Consider the following 24210-nt stretch of genomic DNA (forward strand, 5'->3'; position numbering starts at 1 on the left):
TAGCAACATCTATACCCACCCACCCTCCTTATTCACAAGTGTACCTCTACTAAACACAATTACATCACTAAGCCTGTTAGCTTGAGAGGGTCTTAAATTTGTTAAAACTGGAAAATCTTTGTATATGGGGTCCACTCATTTGACTCTAGTTTATAGACTTCCACAGTATTCAGAAATTCATTGCCATCAAATCCTCCCACTGCATAAATGGTGTTCCCCACATTTGCACTTCCAGCATTACTCCTTGCTGAAGTGATATTTCCCATCATCTTCCATTCATTTGTAGTTGGATCATACATTTCCATGCAACTGATAGCATGAGAGCCATCAAACCCACCACTTACAAACAGTTTTCCATCAAGAACAGCTACTCCAGCTCCTCGCCTGGCCATATTCATGGGTGCAATTAAACTCCCGGTATTATTTTCAGGATTATAACATTCTATTGTGTTCAGACAATTCCAAGACTCTGCACCTCCGATTATATACAAATGACCATCAAGCTCACAAACTGCAGACTGATGTCTACAAATGTTAAGAGGAGCACAGCTTGTGCGTGACTTTGTTACAGGATCAAACACATCACAATTTTTTAGTCCTTTCTGGCCATATGGATCAGAGCCATCAACAATGTATAATCTACCATTGAGAGCACACACTCCTGCATTACAACGGTTAATTCTCAACTCTGGAACAGGAATCTAGTCATCAATGTTTGGATCATACATCTCTCCACAACTCAAGTCATCTGAGTGGCTGTTGGATCCACCTACAACAAAGAGCTGGCCCATGAGTACAGCCATTTGAAATTGGGCCCTTGGTGTTCTCAGGGGAGCAAGGAAGGACCAGTGGCTTGTATGTGGATCATAGCATTCAACTGTTTGAAGACATTCTTCTCGGTTATAGCCACCTGCAGCAATGAGCTTGCCATTCACCTCTGCTGTCCCCAGACCAGATCGTGCATGCTGCATAGGAAACATGGGCTTTTCTATTAGCTCATCTGGTTGCATCCCAAAGCTTAAACTCTTGATTAGTTTTGGACTGCTTGTTGGGGAGCTCTGTGGACTGTTTCACCATGAAGGAAAATTACACAGAATATACCATTCAGCACTGCCAGGCACAAATAAATGTTATTTGAAGTTTTTTCTGAAGCAGTGATTTTCTATTCATGCTTAGGGCTTTGTACTGTAGCATTTGAAGAAGAGAGACATCCAGCAGAACTGCTACTTATCTGCTTATGGCCATTTTCACGTGGTGGCTGGACCTTGCACTTTCAAGGCAGGCAGCAGAACCACTGAGCTAAATCCCTGGCTCTCATCTATTTTTTTTTTAAATCTGTTTCTGTTCTAGATTCTCTAATCATGTCTTTCATTCTGCTCACCATCTCTGTAGTTATCTGGGAAATTATTTCTGTTTTGAATTTTTCTAGAGCCTCATTCATTTGTTTTGTTACTTCCTGTGGTAACAGTTCAAGGTGCCCAGGTGGTTGATTATCAGACTTTTCCACCTTTCCCCCGCAGAATTTGTCTTCGGTAAGCTGGAAGTCTGGGTTTTGCCTTGCTTAGGTGTCTTCCCATTTCTCTTTTTGTTGTTGGTAGTTTTTGGTTTAACTCCTGAGTTGATACTTCAATATTGTTTATGGTAAGTATCTTTGTTGTTTGTATTTAGAACCCTTATGGACTGATTGCTTCTCAGAGGTGTCTTCCAGATATAGCTGGTCTTTAGGTTTTGAGTCTTCAATGACTCAGGCAATCTTGTTTTCAGTATACCATGAAGGGCAACTGATTAGATGAATCATAACACCTTAGCCCAAGCAATAAAATCAGCAACACAGTAGCATCAAGCACAGCTTAGAAAATGACTATTTGTGGTAGTTACTAATCTATCACCTTTAACAAAGTGAATTTAATCAAAATTGATGACCAGCCCAAAATATGTTTATAGGGAATAAACTCTTCACTGTAGCTTGTTTACCCTTCAGGGTTGGGAGTTAGAAGGAGTTGAGGAGGGAGGGATAGATATGTAAAAGAGTAGGAAAGGGTTAGATGTGAGGCCAGACAACACAGGAAGGTCACACAAACTCTAGGAAAGTTTTGAAGACAAGTGCAAATGACAGAATGAAAGAACAAAGACAAGAACAGAATAACCTTATAGCAAGAGGGAAGCTAGAAACTGTATTCATTTTCCTTTAAAACTAATGACAATCAAGAGAAGGAAAAAGAGAAAAGAAAAGAAAAAGAAAGAAAAAAGAAGTCTGAATTAGGACAGGAACAGGATCAAAAAGGGAGAGAGATGAAGAACAAGGTGGGAGAGAGAGTGAGAATGAGAGAGAAAGAGAGAAAAGAAAAAAAATTTAAAAAATAAATTTGAAAAAAATAAAAAAATAAAAATAAGAGAAAAACTATCTTTGAAAATAAAAACTAAAAAGGAAATGCCTTCTTCAGGGTATGTATGTCTCTGCTGTCACAATCTTAGTCTAAGATCTTAGCAGTCTAAGATCTTAGCAGATCTTAGTCAATTAGTCTCAGCAAGCCAGCAGCAATGCCCTCAGATTAAGGTTGATTTCTGGCTGCAAGGCCCAAGTTGAGCTCCCTGACCTCCTATAGAGTTGGGGTGTTGGTGGCGGTGCTGCTGGGGCTTGTATGGCTCAACTCTTTGGCTCCTCCTTGGCAGCTTGCACGGCTCAGCTCCTCCTGAGTTCATTTTTATATGGAAGGGATGGCAGGGGAATGGGGAAAAAATAACCAAGATATATCATGCAAAGGTACAAATTCCCAATTATGAATGACATTATATTGTATACCTAAAATACACCAATAAACTTAATGAATAAAAAATTATTATTTTCAGAAATGGATATTCAATTTTATAGTATAGATGGTGAAAGGTTAGCTTTTATTCCCACTGAATTGTTTTTATACCTTTGTAGAAGACCATTTAACCATATTATATCTTTGCAGAAGAGCATTTAACCATATAAGTGTGGACTTACTTCTGTACTCTCTCTTTTCTAGGTCTATTTGGTCATTTAGATATTGATTCCATTCTATCTTAATTACTACAATTTTATAAGTTGTATTATAATCTAGGTTTCAAGCTTTCAACTTTATTCTTTTCAAACTTGTTTTTGCTAGTCTAGATTCTTTGCATTTCATTTGTTTTTTGGTTTTTTTTGTACCAGGGATCAAACTTGGAACCTTGCGCTTGTGAGGCAGGTGGCAGAACCATTGAGCTAAATCCCTGGCCCTTCTTTGCACTTTAATGTAACATTTTAGGGTAAACTTTAAATTTTACCAAAAATACTTGCTGATATTTTGATTTTAATTGAGTTGAATCTATACATAATATAAATATAACTGATTTGTTATTACTATCAAGTCTTCCAATTAATGAATATGGTGTTCACCATTTGCTTAGTTCTTCTGTAATTTGTCTCAGTATTTTCTATTTTGTTTTTTGTTTCTTGCTTTTGTGTATTTAGGCTCTAATCTTACAGCAGTATTAGATTCATGGTGAAATTTAGAGGCAGACACAGAGATTCCTCATATATCTTTGACCCTCACATATGCATAGTTTCCCTATTATGAAGCCCCGCCCCCTGTGGTACCTTTGTTACAACTGAAGAACCTACACTGTTATGTAATCATCTTCCAAAGTCCATAACTTACATTGGGGTTAACTCTAGAGTTGTAAATTCTTCAGGTTTGAAGAAACATATAATCACATGTATGCACATAGTGGCGGACAGAGTAATTTTGTTGCCCTTAAACCTTCTGTGTTCTGCCCATTCATCTTTTCCTTTACCTTAACCCCTGGAAACCACTGCTTATTTTACTATTTCTATAATTATGTATTTCAGAATGTCAGGTAGCTGGAATCATGCAGTACCTAGTCTTTTAAAATAGCCTTCTTTCAGTTAGTAATATGCATTTAGGTTCCCTCCATGTCTCCTCATGACTTGATAGCTCATTCTGAACTGAATTATAGTCCACAATGTGGATATATCACCATTTCTTTATATATTTATGTATTGGTTGCTTCCATATTTTGATAATTATGAATAAAACTGATGTAAGTATACATGTACTGGTTTTTGTTGTGCGTTTGTAACTTTTTAACCGACTTCTTATGTAATTCGAAGGAATACGATTGTTGGAATTTATGATAGGAGTAAATTTAGTTTTTAAGACACTGACAAATTTTCCAAAGTGACTGAACCATGTACATGCCCTCTAACATGAATGTGCATTCTCCTTAAACATCTTGGTCAAAATTTGGTGTTGTCAGTGCTCTAGATTTTGGCAGTTATAATAGATATGTAGTGGTATCTTACTGTTATCTTAATTTACATTTTTATGATTTCATTTGATATGAGTAATCTTTTCATGTGCTTGTTTTCCATCTCTATATCTTCTTTGGTGAGATGTCATAAACTTTTTGGTTAATTTTTAAATATTTTTGTTTTATTGTTGAGTTTTAAGAATTCTTTGTACATTTCAATGATGTTTTTGCTTCTCATTCTCCTAATGATTTCCTAGTATACAAAGCTTACATATTTGTCATATTTATCACTAAATATTTAATATTTTGATGCTATTAAGTAATATTCTCTTAATGGAATAAAATTCTACTTAATTTTGTCCAGAAAAAGAAGTAATATACTTCAAGTTATTATGAGCCAAAAACTATATTGAAAGTTTATCCATCTTTCATGGAACATAGATATAAACATCCTTAGTAAAATTTTTAGAAATCAAGTTTATAAGATAAAGATGGCAGTGTCACCATGTTGTGTAAGTTAGTTGAATTCACAAGGCTACCCTAGATTCAAATATGGAGAAGTAAACTTTAGCCCATTATTAAAAGGAGCTGGAAAATTCAAGGTATTTGTGTGAAGTAACAAGTTCAGAGAATAAATGTCTCTGATGAATGGAGAAGCACTGTACAACCTCCCCACTTTTCACTGCAAGACTTTAATTTATTGAGACAAGTGAACCCCTTGCTTATTTTAGGCCACATTTATTTCATGATTTACAAACTCATAATTTTCAAGAACTATGCTTCATAATTTATGCAATTTCTGCCTAACCCTGGTCTCACACATTGATCCTGGATGACTGCTTCCACATACCACAGAAGATTTTAAGCTTGTTTCCCTCAAAATATAAGGCACAATTTATGAAGTTGGAAATATAATACACAGAAGATGATTACATTTCACACTAAGGCCAAGTGATTAAATGCTGTATTCTAAACATATCCTGGGACTCCTTCCTTCTTCACAGCCAGAATACTGGCTATTAAAGACTACCCATTACTCAGGAATTTTATTTCTAAAAGGAGAGATTTAATATACCCAAATCAAGAATGTTACAATAAATGATACAGCTATATTACAGTGAATTCTTAAAGCAATAGGAAATCTCACATTTTGTGTGTTATATGAAGAGAGGAAATATGCATTTTATTCTGTCTTAAGGGCTTTAAATAAGCAAATTATTGAATACAGGAGGAAAGGATCAAAGATGAGAAATGGATACACAAACAAGAGGCTGCAAATAGAAAAAATGAAGAAAACAAAATATCATAAGGTCTTTTTTGCAACTACTTAATTCTGTCATTGTAGCAAGAGAATAACTTTAAATAAACAAATGAAAGACCCTTTCAAGGTTTGAGCAAAACTTTATTTATGGACAATGAAATTTGAAATGCATATAATTTTCTTATGTCTTAAAATAAGCTTATTTTGATTTTTTTGTCAATCATTTAAATGTACATTTAAAAGTATAAAAATATTTTTATCTTGTAGGATGTGCGTAAATTTATATCTGGCCATACTGGATTGTAGTTTGCTGACTCCTGATTTAAGTAGTCAGTTGTCTTTTAGAGCAACTTAAAATGAAAATAATAATTTTTTTACATTCATATATTTCATTTCTGAAACTTTCATCTTATCCTTGTAATTTGAAGTTTCTGAACCTGTAACATATTCTTTCTGTCTGAAACATTTTCTTAAACATTTCTCCTAGAAGGGAATTAATTGTTTCAGATTTTAATCTCAGAAAGTCTTTCGCTTTATGTTTAAATGGTATTTTCACCGGGTATACAATTCTGGGTTGGCTGTTTATTCTTTCAGCAGGTTAAAGAAAACACTTCATTGCTGACTTGCATTCAGGGGTCCCAATGAAAAGTCTTCTATAATTTCTAGTCTTCTTGTCTTTATTTTTGTAAGTACTGTAATGCTCCCTACCTCTCTGGCTGTCTTCCTCTTTTTCTCATTATCTGTGATTTAAAATAGTTTGAATATAGTATATCTAAGTGGGCTATATTGTAATATTTTTACTGATTGCCCTTTGAGCACCATGGATTTGTGGTTTGACATCTGTAACTTATTTTTGAAAATTCCTTTTTAAAATGTATTTTAATACACAAAATATAAAAATTGTGCATATTTATAGGGCACATGTAAAGTTTTGATGCTTATATTCATTGTATAATGTTTAAATCAGGTTACAGTATTTACCTCTTCAAATGTTTATCATTTCTTCATGGAGTGAAGACTCAAAATCCTTTCTTCTAGATTGATTTTCTGAGATATGAAATACATTACTGTTATCTCTGGTCAACTTATTGTGCAGTAGCATACCAGAACTTATTTCTCTTAATTCAGTACCCACTGAATAATCTCTCCCTAACACTCCTCTCCCTTAATCTCCCTGGGCTTTGTTAACCACCATTCTCCTCAATCACTATTTCTTCCAACATTTCTGTTCACTATTCTCTATTTTTTCTTTTGTAATTTCAGTTATACATATATCAGACCATTTGATATTATCTCACAGTTATTGGATTTTTTATAGTTCTTTGAAATATTTTATTTTTGACTGATTTATCTCTTTGTGCTTCAGTTTGGATAATTTCCTTGGACTTATCTTCATGTTCAGTACTTGTCAGCAAAGGACATTGTTCACCAATGTTACTCTGTGGATGATTTCTAGTATTTCCATGTTTTCTTTATAGCTTTATCTTCAAAATTTACACTTATGGTTCTTCAATATTGTCTTCATTCCCATTATATTTACTGGCATATTATTCATAGTTATTTTGAATTCCATTAGGAAGTTATAACATCTGTGCTATATCTGAGTGTGGTTTTGGTGATAACTGTTTCTTCAGACTGTACTTTTCTTGCAGTGAGAATACCTCATAATTTTTTTGAAAGCCTGCCATGCATAGGACAGTGAATACTGATAAGTAAATATTACAGAGATGAGTTAACCTCTGCTTAGCTTTGTGTCTTCCTCTTGTGCAGCCTCAACAGACAGTATCTCTGTAACTCTCCCAGGTCTGTTCTGTTAGCTTTGCCTGATGCTTGTTATTGTGACTGTAGAGGTGAGAAAAGGTGGCCTGGTCCTTGTGAGAATTCCTGCCATTCCTCCACATAAAATAGGCATTGGAGTATTACTTGTCTTCATTCTAGATTAAATTCTTTAAACATGTTTTTCTTCTTTCTGCTTTCATCTCCCAGTTGCAGTGATTTCCCTTGAGTCTTCTCAGGCAATATGGTGACTTTAAAAAATTCCCTATTTGGTTAAATGTTTGTTTTATTTTAAAAATTTTTTTCATTATTCTGATCATACTCATTACTAAGGCTACCAAGACTGTTTTGTCTTCTAATTTTAAACAAAATGCTACATTTTCTTGTTTATGATTTGTGTTGCAAGATTTGTTAATATAATCTTCAGATATATAATTCCTTTGTTTTATAACCTATTAATATGACAGTTTTAAAGTTTGACTTCATAATTTACAAACCACAGAAAACATAGTATTAACAACTGAATTCATTAGGAAACATAAATTAGCCCCTGAAATTTCTTAAAGTATTTTCATGTACCATATGATTTTCTTATAATTATTAGATAAAATTTTTGAATTAATAATAAGCCTTTATTTCCATAACTTAAAAAATTTGTTTAAACATAAAGTGAACTATTCCTCAAATCATGGTAAATTGACATAAAATTGCTAAATCTAGGTGTTATCATTACAGGAAGATTTTAAACTACTATTTACATAATTTAATGCATGATTATTTAGACTCTCATTTTTTGAAATAGTTTTAGTTATAAATTTGGGAACCTTTTTGTTTATTTTGTTTCACTGTCAAACTTTATTAAACTTTAGGTCTTTATAATACAATTCAATTACCTTTTAAATTGCAGTTGTAGATGCAGCTAAACTCTTCTCCACAATCAAATTGTTTCCTAAATGTGAACTTGGCCATTTTTCCAAAATCGGTCTCATTGGGTAATTATGATCTTGGAGAATCAGTTTTTAGCTTTATTGATTCAACTGTGTATTTATTGTGTAAATCACCACTTCCTAATTTTAAACTAACTTATTCTCACTAGTTGAACTTATTTTATTCTTTAAAAGCTATTCAGCTAACAACATTTTCAGTTATTTGGCTTAATTTATCTTTGAATATATTGCTTAAGACTCCATGTTTCTTTCTCACTGCAGAAATAGGAAGAAAAGATCTAAAGGGGTAGGGGAAGTGGGAGGGGTAGGGGAAAGGAAAGAAGGGAAAGGAAAAATATGAGAAAAGAAAAAAATGGAAACAAAGTCTTTGTAAATAGGAAGGGGTGGACGGGTGGAAGGGAGGGTAAGGGAATGGGGAAAAAATAAGAACCAAAATATATCATATAAAGGTACAAGTTCCCAATGATGAATGTAACTGTATTGTATACCTAAAATGTACCAATAAACTTAATGAAAAAAAAGTAAGTTCTTATTTTGAACTAGCTTTATATTTACAGATTAGTTGAAAAATAATAAAAAGAGTTCACTTTTAATTATAAGGCTCTGCTTCCTATAATGTTAGTGTTTTAGATAACAATGGAACAATCATCAAGAATAGGAAATAAACTTGACTGGGCCGTAAATTTAGCTCAGTGGCACTATACCTGCCTCACAAGCTCAAGGTCAATCCCTGGTACCAAAAAAATAAAAAATTTGACTAAAAAATTAACTTTACTATATTCCATGGTTAAAGACACAAGAATAACACCCCAAGTATTGTATCTAGTGAAGATCTATCTGTGTCTATCTAATATATTTATCTATGTGCTTATATATGTGTACTTATATATATGCATACATGTGTCTATCAAGAAAAAATTTTTGATGCCTTCTTTATTTTTAATACTTTAGTGAGATATGTGGCAATTTCTTAGTATGATGGTGGGCCTGGTATTTGTTGCTGCAGTATGGTTCATATACTGTATATAAGTTTCTCATTCTTTTGGAAGCCACCATTCTACTCTCTACAATTTTGACTGCCTTAAATTGATAATATAAATGAAATCATATAGTTTTCCTATATTAATCTCTTATCATATTTATGATTTCCACATATCATTTCCCATTCTGTTTTACCTTTTTCCCTCTGCAGTTAGTGTATTTTGACTCACAAAAAATTTAAATTTCATGTCTGATTTGTGAATTTTCTCTTTTTTTTATTTTTGTGTTTGGTGTCATATTCAAGGTACCATTGCCAAATTCAATGCTGTGAAGCTTTTGCCATATATTTTCTTCTGTGAGTTTTATAGATTTTAATCTTACATTTAGGTCATGGATTCATTTTGAGTTAATGTTTGTGTGAGCCTAGATAAAGGTGCAACTTCATTCTTTTGCTTATGGGATATACAGTTTTCTAGAACTAGTAATTAAAAAGACTGCCTTTTGCCCCAATGAATGGCATTGGTATCCTTGAAAATATGATTTTACCATATATGCATTTATACCAGTTCCACACTGTTTTGGTTGCTATGGCTATGTAGTTAATGTTAAAATCAGGATGGAATTCCCCTAGCTTTGGTCTTTTTCAATGTTGTTCAGGATATTTGGGGGTTTCTTGAGTATCTATATGAATTTTAGGGTGACATTTTTTCTATTTTTGCAAAAATACTGGAATTTTGATAGAGATTGCATTAAATCTGTGGATTGAGTAGAAATGACACATTAACAATACTCACTATTTCAATCCAAGAAGATGAAATGTCATTCCATTTACATATTTAATTTCTTTCAAAATTGTGTCATAATGTCATTGCATAAGAATTTCACCTTGGCCAAACTAATTCCTGAGTACTTCAATTTCTTTGATGGTGTTTATAAGTACAATTGTTTTTTCATTCCCCTTTATAATTTTCACTGATGATAGTTTGTAGGAATGAAATTGATTTTTATGTATTGACTTTGTATCCTAATTTTTGTTGAATTTATCAATTGGAACAATTTTTTTTGTTTTTATTGGATTTGTGATATCTGTATGAAAGGTCATACCACCTGCAAACAGATTATTTTACTTTTTTCTTTCTGATGTGAATTCTCTCTCTCTCTCTCCCCTAAATTTTGTTATTAGTATTTCTAGTACTAGTACTATTTTGAATAGAAGTGGGAAAATAAATGTTTGTGTTTTGTTTCTGATATTAAAGAAGAGGTTTTCAGCATTTTACTACTATGTTTACTGAGTTTATCATATGTAAATTTTATCATTTTGAAGTAATTTCTTTCTCTTCTTTAGTTTGCTAAATATTTCTATCATAAAGGATGTTGAACTTTGTTAAATGTTCTTTTCTGCGTCCATGGAAATGTTACTGTTTCCCTTTATTTTGTTAATATGGTTTATTACACTGATCAATTTTTAATATCTTCAACTATCTTTATCTTCCAGAAATAAATCTCTTATATATTCTATTAATACTGGTCACATAGTATTTATTGAGTACATTACAGCACTGTTCCTTAGGTCTATAATTTTCTTTTCTTGTACCCGGGCCTGGCTTTGCTATCAAGATAATGACATTCTCATAAAATGAGTTAGGTAGAGTTCACAATTCTTTTTTGCCTGAGAAAAGAGGGCTAATTAGTGCTTCTTCAATTGGTAGAATTCATTATGTTCAAGACGTTTATCTGTCATCATTTTGTTTTGTTTTGTTTTGAGACAGGGTCCTACTATGCAGTTCAGGCTGGCCTCAAACTCACAGCGATCCTCCTGCCTCATCCTCCTAAGTCCTGGGATTACAGGCCTGTGCTACCACACCTGGCTATCAGTAGATATTTTAAAAAAATTACTGACTCTATCCCCTTTTTAAATTTTAGGCTTATTCAAAGTTTCTATCTTTTCAGTTTATTTTTTATAATTTTTGTATTTCTAGAAATTTGTAAATTTCACCTGAGATACCAAATTTGTTGGCTCACAGTTGCTTGTATGTTCACTTCCACTTTCTTATAATTGTATAACTGGTAGAAACATTCCCACTTTGTTTCCTAATTTTAGTTGTTGTGGTTTTCTTCCCCCCCCCCTTAGTTCAATTAAAGATTTGTCAATATTTTTGATCTGTATAGGGTCATCTTTCAGTTTCATTGATTTTTCTCAAGTATTTTTTTCTTTTCTCTGTTTCATGTAACTGCTACAGTATTTATTATTTCCTTCTGCTTGTTTTGGGTATAGTTTGTTCTTTCTTTACTTCTGTAATTTGTCACATATACATACTTTCCAGCATTTAGCTGTAAAAGTCTTCCTTAGCACTGGTTTCACTGTGTCCCATAAGTCTTGGTATTTTAAATTTTCATTTACATCAATGTTTAAGTATTTTCTAATTTTCCATGTGAAACTAGCAATATTCATTGGAAATTAGGATGTAGGTCACTTTAAAACTGAAAACAAATGCCTGAATTGTCCATTTAAAAGAAGCATGAAGAAAGCAGGGACCCCTTTCTGGCAGTGGAGAAAGATTATTTTATTTTATTCTGCCTTGTATTTTATAATTTTCATTTAATTATTTAATGCAGATGTTTCTGCTAGGATTCTACTATATGAAATTAAGTATTATAATTTTGAATAACTAAATACTGGTAGAAATAATAAAGTAGATCAGTGAAGGTGGACAACCTGTATTATTCAGGTGGTTATTACATTTTATCACTTAATGATCATTTAGACTGTTTTACCAGTGGGATCTCCTCTATCTGGCTTCTATGTATAAGTGGAAATTTTATAACAATGCAATAATTAAATTAATTAATTAAAGAAATGGATATTCATATACATACATTTATAAATACATAGAAATATTTATGAGTCATGAGGTATTTTTCAAGATATAAAATGTTTTCTCTGGAGTATGACATTATTATTGAGAAAAACATTAAAATATAAAAATCTTATTTTAGTTTCTGTGATTTCATTTTTTGTTTTGTATACTAGGAGATATACCATCTCTTCCACCCTAATTTTCAACTTTGGTACTCTGCTTTCTATCTACAATAAGAGATAACTAGAGTCAGGGAAAGTTGAAAAAAATATATATATACACACACATATATATTTAATGAATATATGTATATTCATTAGTCAATTCCAAATCTTTATTCTTTAGATATATGTATAATATTAATGAATGTATTCTTATTCTTTCTTTTATTATGTTCCTTTTCTTGAATTCAATATTTATCTTATTTTATGAGATTTAAAATTCATAATTAAAATTTCAGTATTGGTATATTTTCATTCCATAATTTATGTAGAATGATGTATAAAATTATTTTACAACTATCTACTATTTCTATTTATTTACCAATCAATTAAAAACCTCTTAGAAGCTTTAGTTACTTTTGTTTTCAAATTTATTAGTCTCCTTTATTTCTCTATTTGTTATTATTTTCCTATTACAATTTTTTTCTGAAAATTTCATCTTTATCCATGTTTTTATCTTTTACTTTTTTATCGTTTTACCATAATGCCTAAATAAATTAATAATTTTCTATGGATATTTTGATGAAATGTGTTTTATTTGTATGGTTAATATTTAAGTAGCAAAAACTTGTTGAAGTTTATTATTTCCTATACTTTTGCGTTAATTTTTCCATGATTTTTGGCAATTATTCTGTTGCAGAAAAAGGACATAAATAGATATTCTATAATACATGTTTATCACTATTTCTGTATTGTGGACTGAAACAGCAAACAGTGTGAAGAAAAACCTAGTAATTTTTGAAGATTTATTTAATAATAATAACTGATTTTGACAGGTAGGATTGTGAGCCTGCAAAGAAAAGTTTAAAGGAATTGACAAATCTCTTTTTTTTTAATGCTTGTTTTATTCTCTAAAATATGGTATGATAACTGGTCATTTGAGTTGAATATGTTTCAATTCAGGGCATGAAATAAGAAATAGAGTATATATTAGTTTGTAATGATTCTTTAATTTATACCATAAAAGATGCTGCTATTATGAAGCCTTTAAATATGAGGGCTTTGCATGATTAGCTCATATCCATGCTCCTTAGTGGTAGAAGTCCACCACTACAGTTCAACTCTACATATTCTAAATTCTGTGTTACTTCTTTTCACAATACTTTGCCCTATTTAGATTAGATAAGAAAAAAGTGTTTCTTACTGATTAGCTTATTCCACACTTTAATACCAAGAATTTGTGAAACTGATGAGGGAATTAACTTTTTTTTAAAAAGGGAGTCTCATTTTAATTAGGACAGGAGAAAATTCCTTTATGATATTCTTCACATCTAAAAGGTCTAGGGTGCTTCTGGAGTTTGTATTCATTAGAAATTCTCATCTTTTATGCAGCAAACCCTGGAGACAAATCAGAAATGTACATAGCATTCCTCTATTGTTGCCATTAATTATCTTTATCCATAGACATTATTTACATAAATATTTTAATTAAAGATGAAATCATTCTCTAGGTAATATGTTTAGAGCTATTTCTACTTTGATGGTTTCCAAATAGTGTGATTCCCACTGAATGCTTAAACTAATATTCCATTTTCACAGTTAAATATGCTAGTTAGAGATAACTAAGAGTAAGTTTGTATCTTTGAGAAGTTTAATGTATGATGGGACTCCACTGGTCTCAAGGTACAATTGGGTGTAGGAAAGTTAATTTCCCAAACTGACAAATTATCTGGTTTTGCCATAATTAGTTGGAGGTTGTACCAGAGCAACACGATGATCCTCACTGGTGCATTGAAATGTTTGCATCTTTCTATGAATTACCTTATATAACAGGTCTCACTGGCTCCTATTAAAAAGTGAAATTAGTATGGAACACAATTAAAATAACCCCAAGAAATCTCTGGAGAGATGATTATGGTATAACTGAAGCTTGAAATAGTTTTAAGTGGTACATTAAATACTAAAAACTATAGTGTCAGAGTTAAGCATTTAAGTTTTCATACTTGTCTTACACCAATCACATGCACTCAGAATCTCTTGTGTGGATGTCAACATTATTAGATGAATTCCCAGAGAGTTCATATGTTAAAAGAAACATTGATGTACCGGTAAACACAATTTTATGATTCTTTCCCTAGGGTTACATCTGCCCTTTAATCACATCCTTTTACCTCTTTTTAAAAATATATCAAAGGGTAAATTATACTTTCCAGTTTACATCATTTTACATTCCTTAATCTTTGGAAGTTAATTTAGAATTGATTTATGTTTATTATTCTTTCAGTGGAAATACTATTCTTACATTAGTAAGTTTAATAAACATAGCTTACAATAAGTGGGGAAAAATAAAAGCTCTTTTCCTAAAACTGTTTCTCTTCTCTATTGACAAATATGAAGTAGTTTCTCTTGTTTCTAGTACAAATCATTAAAATAACATTTTACTCAGGTCCTTGGAATTTTTAACATTTTTTTAAAAGTTCAGTCTGAATGTCAAGGTATAAAATAAATAACTTATCATGACATGCTCCCAACATTCCCACTCAAATAATATGCTTTTATTATTTCTATTTCTTCAGTGCATATCAGATGTATAGATACTGTACATGTATGTAGCCTCAAGATATTTGTTAATTACATTGAGTAGATGTGTTTTGAATTATGTTAAGTACTGTGTGATACATGTACTATTCTCAGCTAAACTTTTAAAAAGAGCAGCCACACAACAGAATTATGAATTAATACTAACGTGATGTTAGTATTAATGTAATATTAATATTAATGTATCTTTGACTTGATATCAAGTAAATATCAAAACCACATCACAAATAACATATAGCAACTGAGTATGCATAAAATGATAACTAAAATATATTTCTCAAAGACATTTATTATACACATTCATCTTTAAAATTTTTTTCCTTGTCCATTTACACTAGGGGTGAATGGAGAGTAAATTAGGGAAATACTTCCCTGACTGCTGACTGAAATTCATAAATATGAAAGAAGAGAGTAAAATGGTAAGAATGCTGTATTAGTATAATTCATCTAAAAGAGTGCAAGATAATCTTTCTACTTATATCCCTAGAATCATTGAAAAGAAAAAAAGACTTGATCAAAATGAAGAATTTTATTAAAATGAAGCATTTACATTTCTGATTGAAGTTAATTCCAGATATTAAATAATTAAGCTATAATTCAGTTCTTTCTTTTACATTTCCCAGAACCTCATATCACATAAAAGTAAGACATTTTTTAAGAGGTAGCTTTGAAAAAGTATTTCCTACAGTCAATATTCTCATTGTCATTCTTAGTTAAGAGAATTTCAGAGTTGACTATTAACTGATTAGGTGTTGGAAATTAATTCTTAAAGAAATGCTTAAATTTAGTTGTCTATATTATGGGATTCATGCATATAAATAATACACCAATAAATTGGAAATCACATTCTACCTAAAAATAGAATGTAGAGACCAGGGAGGAGGATGAAAACTGATATTAAATTTTAGATACTCTTTTTTGGTGTGTAATATATAGATTAAATAATTTAATCTAACAAATAATTCAAAGTGAACCATACCAGTGTGCTTCCTGAATCAATAAACAATTAGGACACACTTATTAGGACACACTTATTCATTAATGGAGAATTTCATATTTTTGAAGGCAGTCCATTCATTTTCAAATGGCTCTGCTCCTTAGAAAGGTTTTTACCATCTTGAGCAGAGAGGTGCTTTCCTGAGGCTTCCTCCCATTGTTTTAAAATCTATCCTTTGTGTACCTGAGAATAAGTCAAACTTCTTGTAAATTGGTAATGATTTTAGTCTTTTTATGTAATATTCAACTTCCATAATGATTTATCAAATCTCTTCTGTCGTGGCCAAATATAATATTATTGGCCACCTCTATGAACTTATTGTACTACTTTTTTTTCTGGACATTTAAGATGCAATAATACTTAGAATTTGACATAACACTCATTTGTTCATTTATTTAAAAAGTATTTATTTAGTGCTATTTAGGTCTTTCTTTAAAGATGAGCCAGGATGTAATTCATAGACTTCTTGGGATGAATACTGTGAAAATCATTAATGGCTATGAAAAAAGCGCTTCCTTTAAATCAGATTATAAATTATTGGAAAAACATAACAATGAATTACAAATGCTTTAAGAAAATAGAATTATTGAAAACAAGCCACATGACATGTCCTTCATTTAGTGTACACATAAAACAGAGTGAGAAACAAAGGAGGAAATGATACTGTTATGTGAATTTTAAATAATTTAAACAAATATACATTTAATAAAATTGCATTTATCACATTAAGAGCTACATGTCACAAAGCATCAGACTTTTTAAAAAAAGTATAAAAATACAATAGGCACATTCAGACGCAATCACTACAAGTTCTGTCCACCAGATGGCACTGTTGGGAGGCTTGTCACAGGCAAGACAATCATCTGCTCCTTACATGATAAGACACCGCCTCTGAATTTCTTGAACAAACTGGTAGCATGCAAATATAGTTATGTAGTAATTTTCTTTTTAGCAAAGTCTTTATTTGTTAATTAGTATTGAATTGATTGTGTTAAACAATGTACTTTGTTGAAAATTTTTTGCTGTAAAAAATTCTATTCTGGGTTATTATTATTGTTAGCAGATCAACCAATGTTGCCGGATCAATCAATAATTATTAACAGGTACTTGCCATCTGCTTTTAGGTAATAGTCATTGTATGCAGAAACTGAAAAGACGTTTTTGAGTGTTACTTGAGCATTATTTTAAAAGTTCAAAAATTGAAACATGACAGTGCAAATGTCTCCAACTTAAAAAGAATCCAGGCTGGGAATGTAGCTCAGTGGTGCAAAGAATGATGAGCAGGTATAAAATTCTGGGTCTGATCATTAGGACAGAGAGAGAGAGAGAGAGAGAGAGAGAGAGGAGAGAGAGAGAGATCCCAGGTACTAATTACATACTTTGGTTTGAATAAATTTTTACTTCATAAAATCTAGTCATAATGGTTACTTTTGCATTATATAATTTGTCTGGCACTTTGTTTCTCAAGGAAGAAGAGAAAGCCTCATGAAATAAAATATTCTTAGGAATTCTGTCAAATGGGCAACTCTACATTATCTCATATTATCTGTTGAATAAATTTGCATCATTCCCTGAATTACTCTTAGTGGATAAGAGTGACTTATGCATACTAGATTTGTTGGATTAAATAATTAAATTATTAATGTTTATTTTAATTCCTAAAATGTGTAAGGACAATCACTGAATAACATAATAATATAAAAATATCCCAAATATGTAGAAGAATCGATAGTAATAACTAACCGTTCCTAAGAGTAGAAAAATGAAATAAAAATTAGTTGCCAAAGTCTCCAAACTTTTAGCTAAAATGGCTTTTGAATTATTACTTAACCATTTTAGTTACTGTTAAGTTGCTATGGTTTAAACATGGGTCTTCCAAAGGTTCAAATGAAAACTCTTGGTCCCTAGGTGGGGCTATTGAGAATCAGTGGAACATTTGACAAGTAAAACCTTGAGAGGTCCTTACATCATTGAAAGTGTGCCCTCAAAAGGGATTCTGTCCCCTTTCTCCCTCCCTCCCTCCCTCCCTCCCTCTCTCTCTCTCTCTCTCTCTCTCTCTCTCTCTCGTTCCTTTAAATATAATCCAGAACTAAGTAAAGACAAATTTGCTTTCATAAGTAACCCATGTCAGAAATTTTGTTATAGTAATATGAGGCCGACTAACACGGAAACACCTGAACTCAGAATGATGTAAACAAATGATGAAAGAATGGAGAATTATTATCTCACGCAATGGAAAATCCAATGTACTACTAAAGCTGAATTTACAGGCCTCTGTGTCATCACATCTCAAGATTTATACACCACTACAGAGTATTTTCCTCATGTTGACATTACTCTCAAGTTATTTTCCTTCCTTGTGCTACAGCCCTCAGAAAGTCCAAGGTTATATGGTTATGTATTTTCAGATTCAATCCAATGGAAAAGATAATACTTTACTCTTGTTTGTGCAAGTAAAAACAGATTTTGTTTACCATAGTTTTGTATAAGTTTTCCTCAGATAGATCTTGGACATATTTTTTATACCTAAATTGATATTCTTTTTTCAAATTCTTCCTACTTCATTCCTTTCTAACCCTGCTATTATGTATGTATGTATGTTTGTTTGTTTGTTTGTTTGTTGTTTTTATGAGACAGGGTCTTGCTAAGTTGTCCGGGGTGGGATCCAACTTGCAATCCTCCTGTCTCAGACTCCTAAGTTTCTGGGACTACAGGCATGCCCTAATGTACCCATTCTAGCCCTGCTACTGAAGATTATCTCAGCAAAATGCAAGTGATCTGAGCCGTTATGTTCACACACCCTATCTTTCAAATCCAGGCTATACAATTCAAGCTCTCCTTTAAGCCTTAAATCATTTGAAGCTTCACTCAGATAGCAGGACCTAAGGTGGTCACAAGTTCTTCATCTAAGCAAGCATCCAGATGGAGAACTGAGGTCCAGTTTTACCTATTAATGGGGATAAAGCTTTTTGAATTTTTTTTTGTATACTCTCAACTTTGTGCACTTGTAGCACTTTTTACCTTTATCTTTGTGGACCTGGAAATTCTATAAACAAAACAGTTCTAACTGCTTCACACTTCCTATCTTCTCTGTGTTCTCCTCACATAGAAGTGGGTACATATAGGTGGCTGGGTGATTTTCTACCTTTTTAAATAAACCCAATTATATTGGTTCATGTGCAGTCTTCACTGGAATTTAAAATGTCTCTATTCTTACCTGTGCTCTTAGAAATCGAGAGGCAAGTAAAAATGTTTCCATACCCATCACGTATTAAAAACGCTAGTTCCAGTGAATGTAATATCAGCTTCACTGTCTGATATTTAAAAATGGTTTAATAGCTTGGAAAACATGGAATAAAAATTGTAATATGTTTTATAACTTTTGAGGTTTGTAGAAGTTCTGACTCTAGAACTATCTGGTACTTAAAATCAGTTTTGCTCATAGAAATCTTATGTCAAATAATCTTAACATGGGAAGGTGAATGCTGGCTGTGCAGCTCTTAAAGAAGTAGGCATGTATTAAAAATACATCTCTTGATACCCACAACATTTTATTATTTAAATTCTAGATCTGCACTCATCTCTCTCCATTAATACATTTTACACTATGATATTTTTTGAAGCAAAATGTTTATTGTTACATTTTAGACACACATGATGATAACATTCATCATAGGGAATTTGTACCTGTACATGATACATCTTGCTTCTTTTTTTCCCAGTCCCTCTACCCTTCGACCCCTCTTCCCCTCCTTATTTACAAAAGCTTTGTTTCCATTTTTCTTCTACTCCTTTTTTCTTGTCCCTTCTTTCCTTCCCTCCTCCCTCCCTTGTTCCCCTTCTCATTTGAACATGTTATTTTTAAGGTTTTCATTTTAAAATTTCTCCACAGCTCTAAAATTCAAGCTACTATAGCCAGCTTTAATTTGCTTCTTATGATAATTTTTGAGCTTCCAACTTGGTGAAGAATTGCTTTGAAGTCAAAATAATAAGGTGTGAAACAAGTTTGGTAAAGAGATCTATTTAATTTATTTTCTTCAGAATTTAGCACCGTTCTCAGCCCCAGGTGAGTGGAATTTGAGACTATCCAGAATCATCACGTGTTTCCCATTGGAGGATTCCTTCATAGTGCAGTAAGTGAGGAAGTTTCTCTGACTGGATTGTAGAGCAATACGTGTTTAAATATGAGAGCAAAATAATATAAGACATCAGGAACCATAATGAATGAGAGGGATGATGTGGGGTGTGTGTGTGTGTGTGTGTGTGTGTGTGTGTGTGTGTGTATACATGTGAGTTACTATGTGTCTCAGAGTCAAGTAGGAGACATCTTTGGGGAACATGAGGCTTTGCTATGATAAAGAAAGTGTCTACGGAACTTTAGATATTCTGAACTTTCCCTTACCCTAGGTACAAGGCAATTTCATGTATAATTGCAAATGCTCACTTCTTTCCAACAAGAGAGAGCACACATTCACATCATTCAGTCAGAGGAGGTGAATTTATTTGTTCGGTTTTAATTTCAGTCTCTGAGTTTAAAATTGCCAGATATATCCTTTCCAGCTGTAATTCTATTGATATATTCTCCATGTTCTGATTCTCACTATCTTAAGAGCCTAGAACCTGAATGATAATTTTATTGAAATGATCATTTTAATAAGACAATATAACTGACATCCAACAAAGAAGATGACAAGCACATTGGGAGAAGGAATTATCATAATTTAACGAATAGGAAAAAGCTCATGTAATGGTCATATTTTTAGTCATAGGCCTAGCAAGTGTTTGTGTGTGCGTGCATGTGGGGCTTGTATGTAATCTCACACACAGTTGTGCATTATTTACTGAGCACTAAATGAATAATGGTAGGTGAACCAATTTGACTATATACTAGAATATGGAGTTAATCTTTGATGTCAAATTGAGTCACTTCACTATTTTTTCACTTCAAGTATATTATTCGTAGCTTTTCTTAGACATTGATAAGAATATCTGAAATTTTTTGCTAGAGAATAGTATGATAAAATAATCATTAAACCTGTAGCAACAAAATAACTATTTCTCAGGACCTCTGAGTCAAAATCATACATTACATTTGTGTTGACAGTACTTAGCTTACTGCTCATTAATATTTTAATTACTTGACTTTACTTAATACAAGGTTCTATGGCATCCAGAATACTACAGTGGCTGGAAGCAAAGTCAAAATACAAATACAATAGTACAATATTGTATTATAAATATAATACATCTTCTTGAAGAACAGTCAGTTTTGGGGTAAAATGAATTTCTCAAATAACTGAAAATACATTGAGTTTTTAGTCTAAATAACAAGTAACTGCTGTTTATGACTATTCAGGGTCTGGATATGTACCAGGTGATTATCAGCAATGATTAAAACTCAATCTTCATGACCTATAAGAATTATCAAAAATAAAACAATTGTTTCACCTATCATTGGATCGTGTTACTACATATTAAAAGGGAAGAATATTTTGAAAACATTTCATAGAGAAAATTTCAAAAATATTAAGTGTTTATTATAAAGGGGATGTTTTGCATTGGAAAACACAAAAAAGCTATTTACAGCCAATGAAACTCTACCACCAAAACAACAATAGCAGCAAGAAATAAACAAAAAGAGATACAAAAAATTTCTCTGTGTACATAAAATGTATACAGGCTGTTTAAATTTTATTTTTCAAAGCACTGGGTTCTTTAATCTTAAAAGTAAATCAAATAACTTTGCACAACCTTTTATAAAACACTTGTATTTATGATGGAAGTATCTCTGTGAATAAATAATGTACTTATAAAGCTGATTGTATACTTTGTTGTTCACTCATAGGACTAAGTGGTTGTAAATACAAAATAGAAATATAAAAAGAAATAATATAAGTGGTCCATATTCAGTTTGAGTAATGAGTCATAAGGAGTGTTTCACTATAATTTTTAAAAATTCATCACATTAAATGCATTCTACATAAATATGTTCTTGGGACTTTCCTTGAAGTCTTACATCCACTGATTAATTTTAAAATGTTATGTTTGTATTTGTGAAGGCTTCCTTAAGCAAAATAATAGTTCAGTTATTTAAAATATCAGTAGTACAAGGGAAAGTTGAACTATAAGAAGAAGTCCACATGAAATAATTCATATCTTTTCTCCTGATATTCAGCTCTAGCTCTGGAATTTGAGAATTTGCTTTCTACTCCCCAGGTACAGAAAGTAAATGAGCAAAAAATAATCATGGAGACAAAAATCCTTATTCTATATTTAAACCAATTCTTTATCACCATAAATACAGTTACATCTAATACTTCTGTATAGTAAAACTTCAGGCTTAATTGGGCATGTTACCTCTTATATCCTTCCAACTTTACTTAGCAGTTCAGGGCCCAAAGCCAAATATTATCCAGTTGTCAAAATTCTGATTCACTCTACCTAAGAGGATTTCTAGAAGGATAGTAGTTACCAGCAAGGCAATACTGTCAGGATCAATGGTCCCGAGGATCAACTTTTAAACAATTGTTTATAATGACAAGTATATATGTTCCTTTAGTATATTGATGTAGAGGGCAATATGTTTTAGAATTGTATTTTATACTTTTTATCTCCACAGTATTAAATTTTAAATATTTCCATCAATTTTTTAAAAATGTTGCTCATGACACAGGAGATGTTAGTAAATATAGTTCGATTAAGGAATGATTAGGCAATTGAATGATCCAACTTCTGCATTCTTTTGCTTGCTTGCATTAAAAAATATAGAACAAATACAAGTGTCCTTGATTGCTAGGGTAAAAAACATCAGTGACAATATACCCTGGTAGAGGGGTCATAAAGTCTTGGGGTAGGACTGCAAAATAATAAAAATTACAGCTACTAGGGCTGGATTAAGCCATTTGTCTAAGTGGATTCTTGTGTGTTACTCTGTGAAAGGCTTCCTTCACTTCCTTGTTCCTCAAAGTATAGATGACAGGATTCAGAGCAGGTGTGACCACCGTGTACATGAGTGCAGTGGCCTTGTCTGTGTCTGGAGTGTGTGAATTCTTGGGTTGGAGATAAGTGAACAAGGCTGTGCCAAAGAACAGAGAAACAACCAGGATATGAGAGGAACATGTGGAGAAAGCTTTGTGCCGGCCAGCTGCTGAAGGGATCCTGAAGATGGTCACAAGGATGTGCACATAAGAGCACAGAATGAGGAGACAAGGACCCATAATAAAGACCACAGAGACAGCAAACAACACGGTTTCATTGTGAGAAGTATCCACACAAGCCAGTTCTACTACAGGCATGATGTCACAAAAGAAGTGCTCAATCTTTCCTGTCCCACAGAAGGGCAGACTGAAGATCCAGGTGGTCTGGGCTGACTCCACCACCCCTCCGGTGATCCATGATGCTGCAGCCAATTTCAAACAGACAGAAGAGCTCATCCTGGAAGTGTAATGCAATGGGTAACAAATAGCTACAAAGCGGTCATAAGCCATGGCTGCTAGCAGGCAGCATTCTGTCAGTCCCAAGATGGTAAATACATACATCTGGGCTGCACAGCCCCCCACACTTATGGTCTTGGTCCCCACCAGCAGGTGCACCAGTGTCTGAGGCATCACACTGGTGATGTAGCACATCTCCAAAAAGGAAAGGTTCACTAGGAAGAAATACATGGGAGTGTGCAGGGAAGGGGTGACCCAGATCAGACAAATGATGATGAGGTTTCCTCCCACTGTAAATAAGTAGACTATTAAGAACACCATGAAGAGTACAGGCTGTAACTCTGCTAGTGAAGAAAAAGCCATAAAAGTGAATTTAATGCAGAGGGACTGGTTTCCACTCATCATGGGCTCAGATCCAGACATCTGTGAACACAACAGAGAAAGTAGATAGTACCTAGAAATCCAGTCATCTAGCACAGCTATGTATCAAACTTCAATAAAGACGGTCTCCTAGAATCAGTGATCTTAAATGAGAATCTAGACACCTGAGTTCCTCTGTTACACCTTCCTGAATAGCTACTCATTTAAAATGGATGCATTTTCCTTGCCCATTTTGAGTTGTAGATCTTACTCTATTCTCACTGAAACCGAAACATCATTTTTGGATACTGTTAAGTTCAGATTCTGAATTTGTTCTAATTAAGCTGTTATGAAATTAATATATGAAGACAATCTAATGTAAAGGAGTCACATAACACATAAATGCAGAGAGAAAAAAATATAAAAGTGTTATATTCTGATGTTCTGAATTTTACAACCCCCCTTTAAAGCTACTGTTATGAGTCTGAAAGGAGTATATGTCCATCCGCTTATTTGCACACATATTTTTACTCATTTTGATTTGAGCAAAATAAGCC

General features: G+C 32.5%; 1 protein-coding gene and 1 pseudogene across 1 annotated transcript; both read right to left on the reverse strand.

Moving 5' to 3' along the window:
- LOC101726068 (influenza virus NS1A-binding protein pseudogene) lies at positions 1-19125 on the reverse strand (annotated as a pseudogene).
- A 3568-nt stretch (positions 19126-22693) lies between these two features.
- LOC101726441 (olfactory receptor 10C1) lies at positions 22694-23716 on the reverse strand. The gene has a single exon (XM_004875460.2). It carries the CDS (start codon positions 23714-23716, stop codon positions 22754-22756), a length of 963 nt encoding a protein of 320 aa, XP_004875517.1. The 3' UTR covers positions 22694-22753.
- Positions 23717-24210: the final 494 nt, after the last annotated feature.

Source organism: Heterocephalus glaber, unplaced genomic scaffold (genome assembly GCF_053883595.1).
Source record: "Heterocephalus glaber isolate CG9 unplaced genomic scaffold, H.glaber_assembly_v1.0 deba00001569, whole genome shotgun sequence".
In the NCBI taxonomy this organism is placed as follows: Eukaryota; Metazoa; Chordata; class Mammalia; order Rodentia; family Bathyergidae; genus Heterocephalus; species Heterocephalus glaber.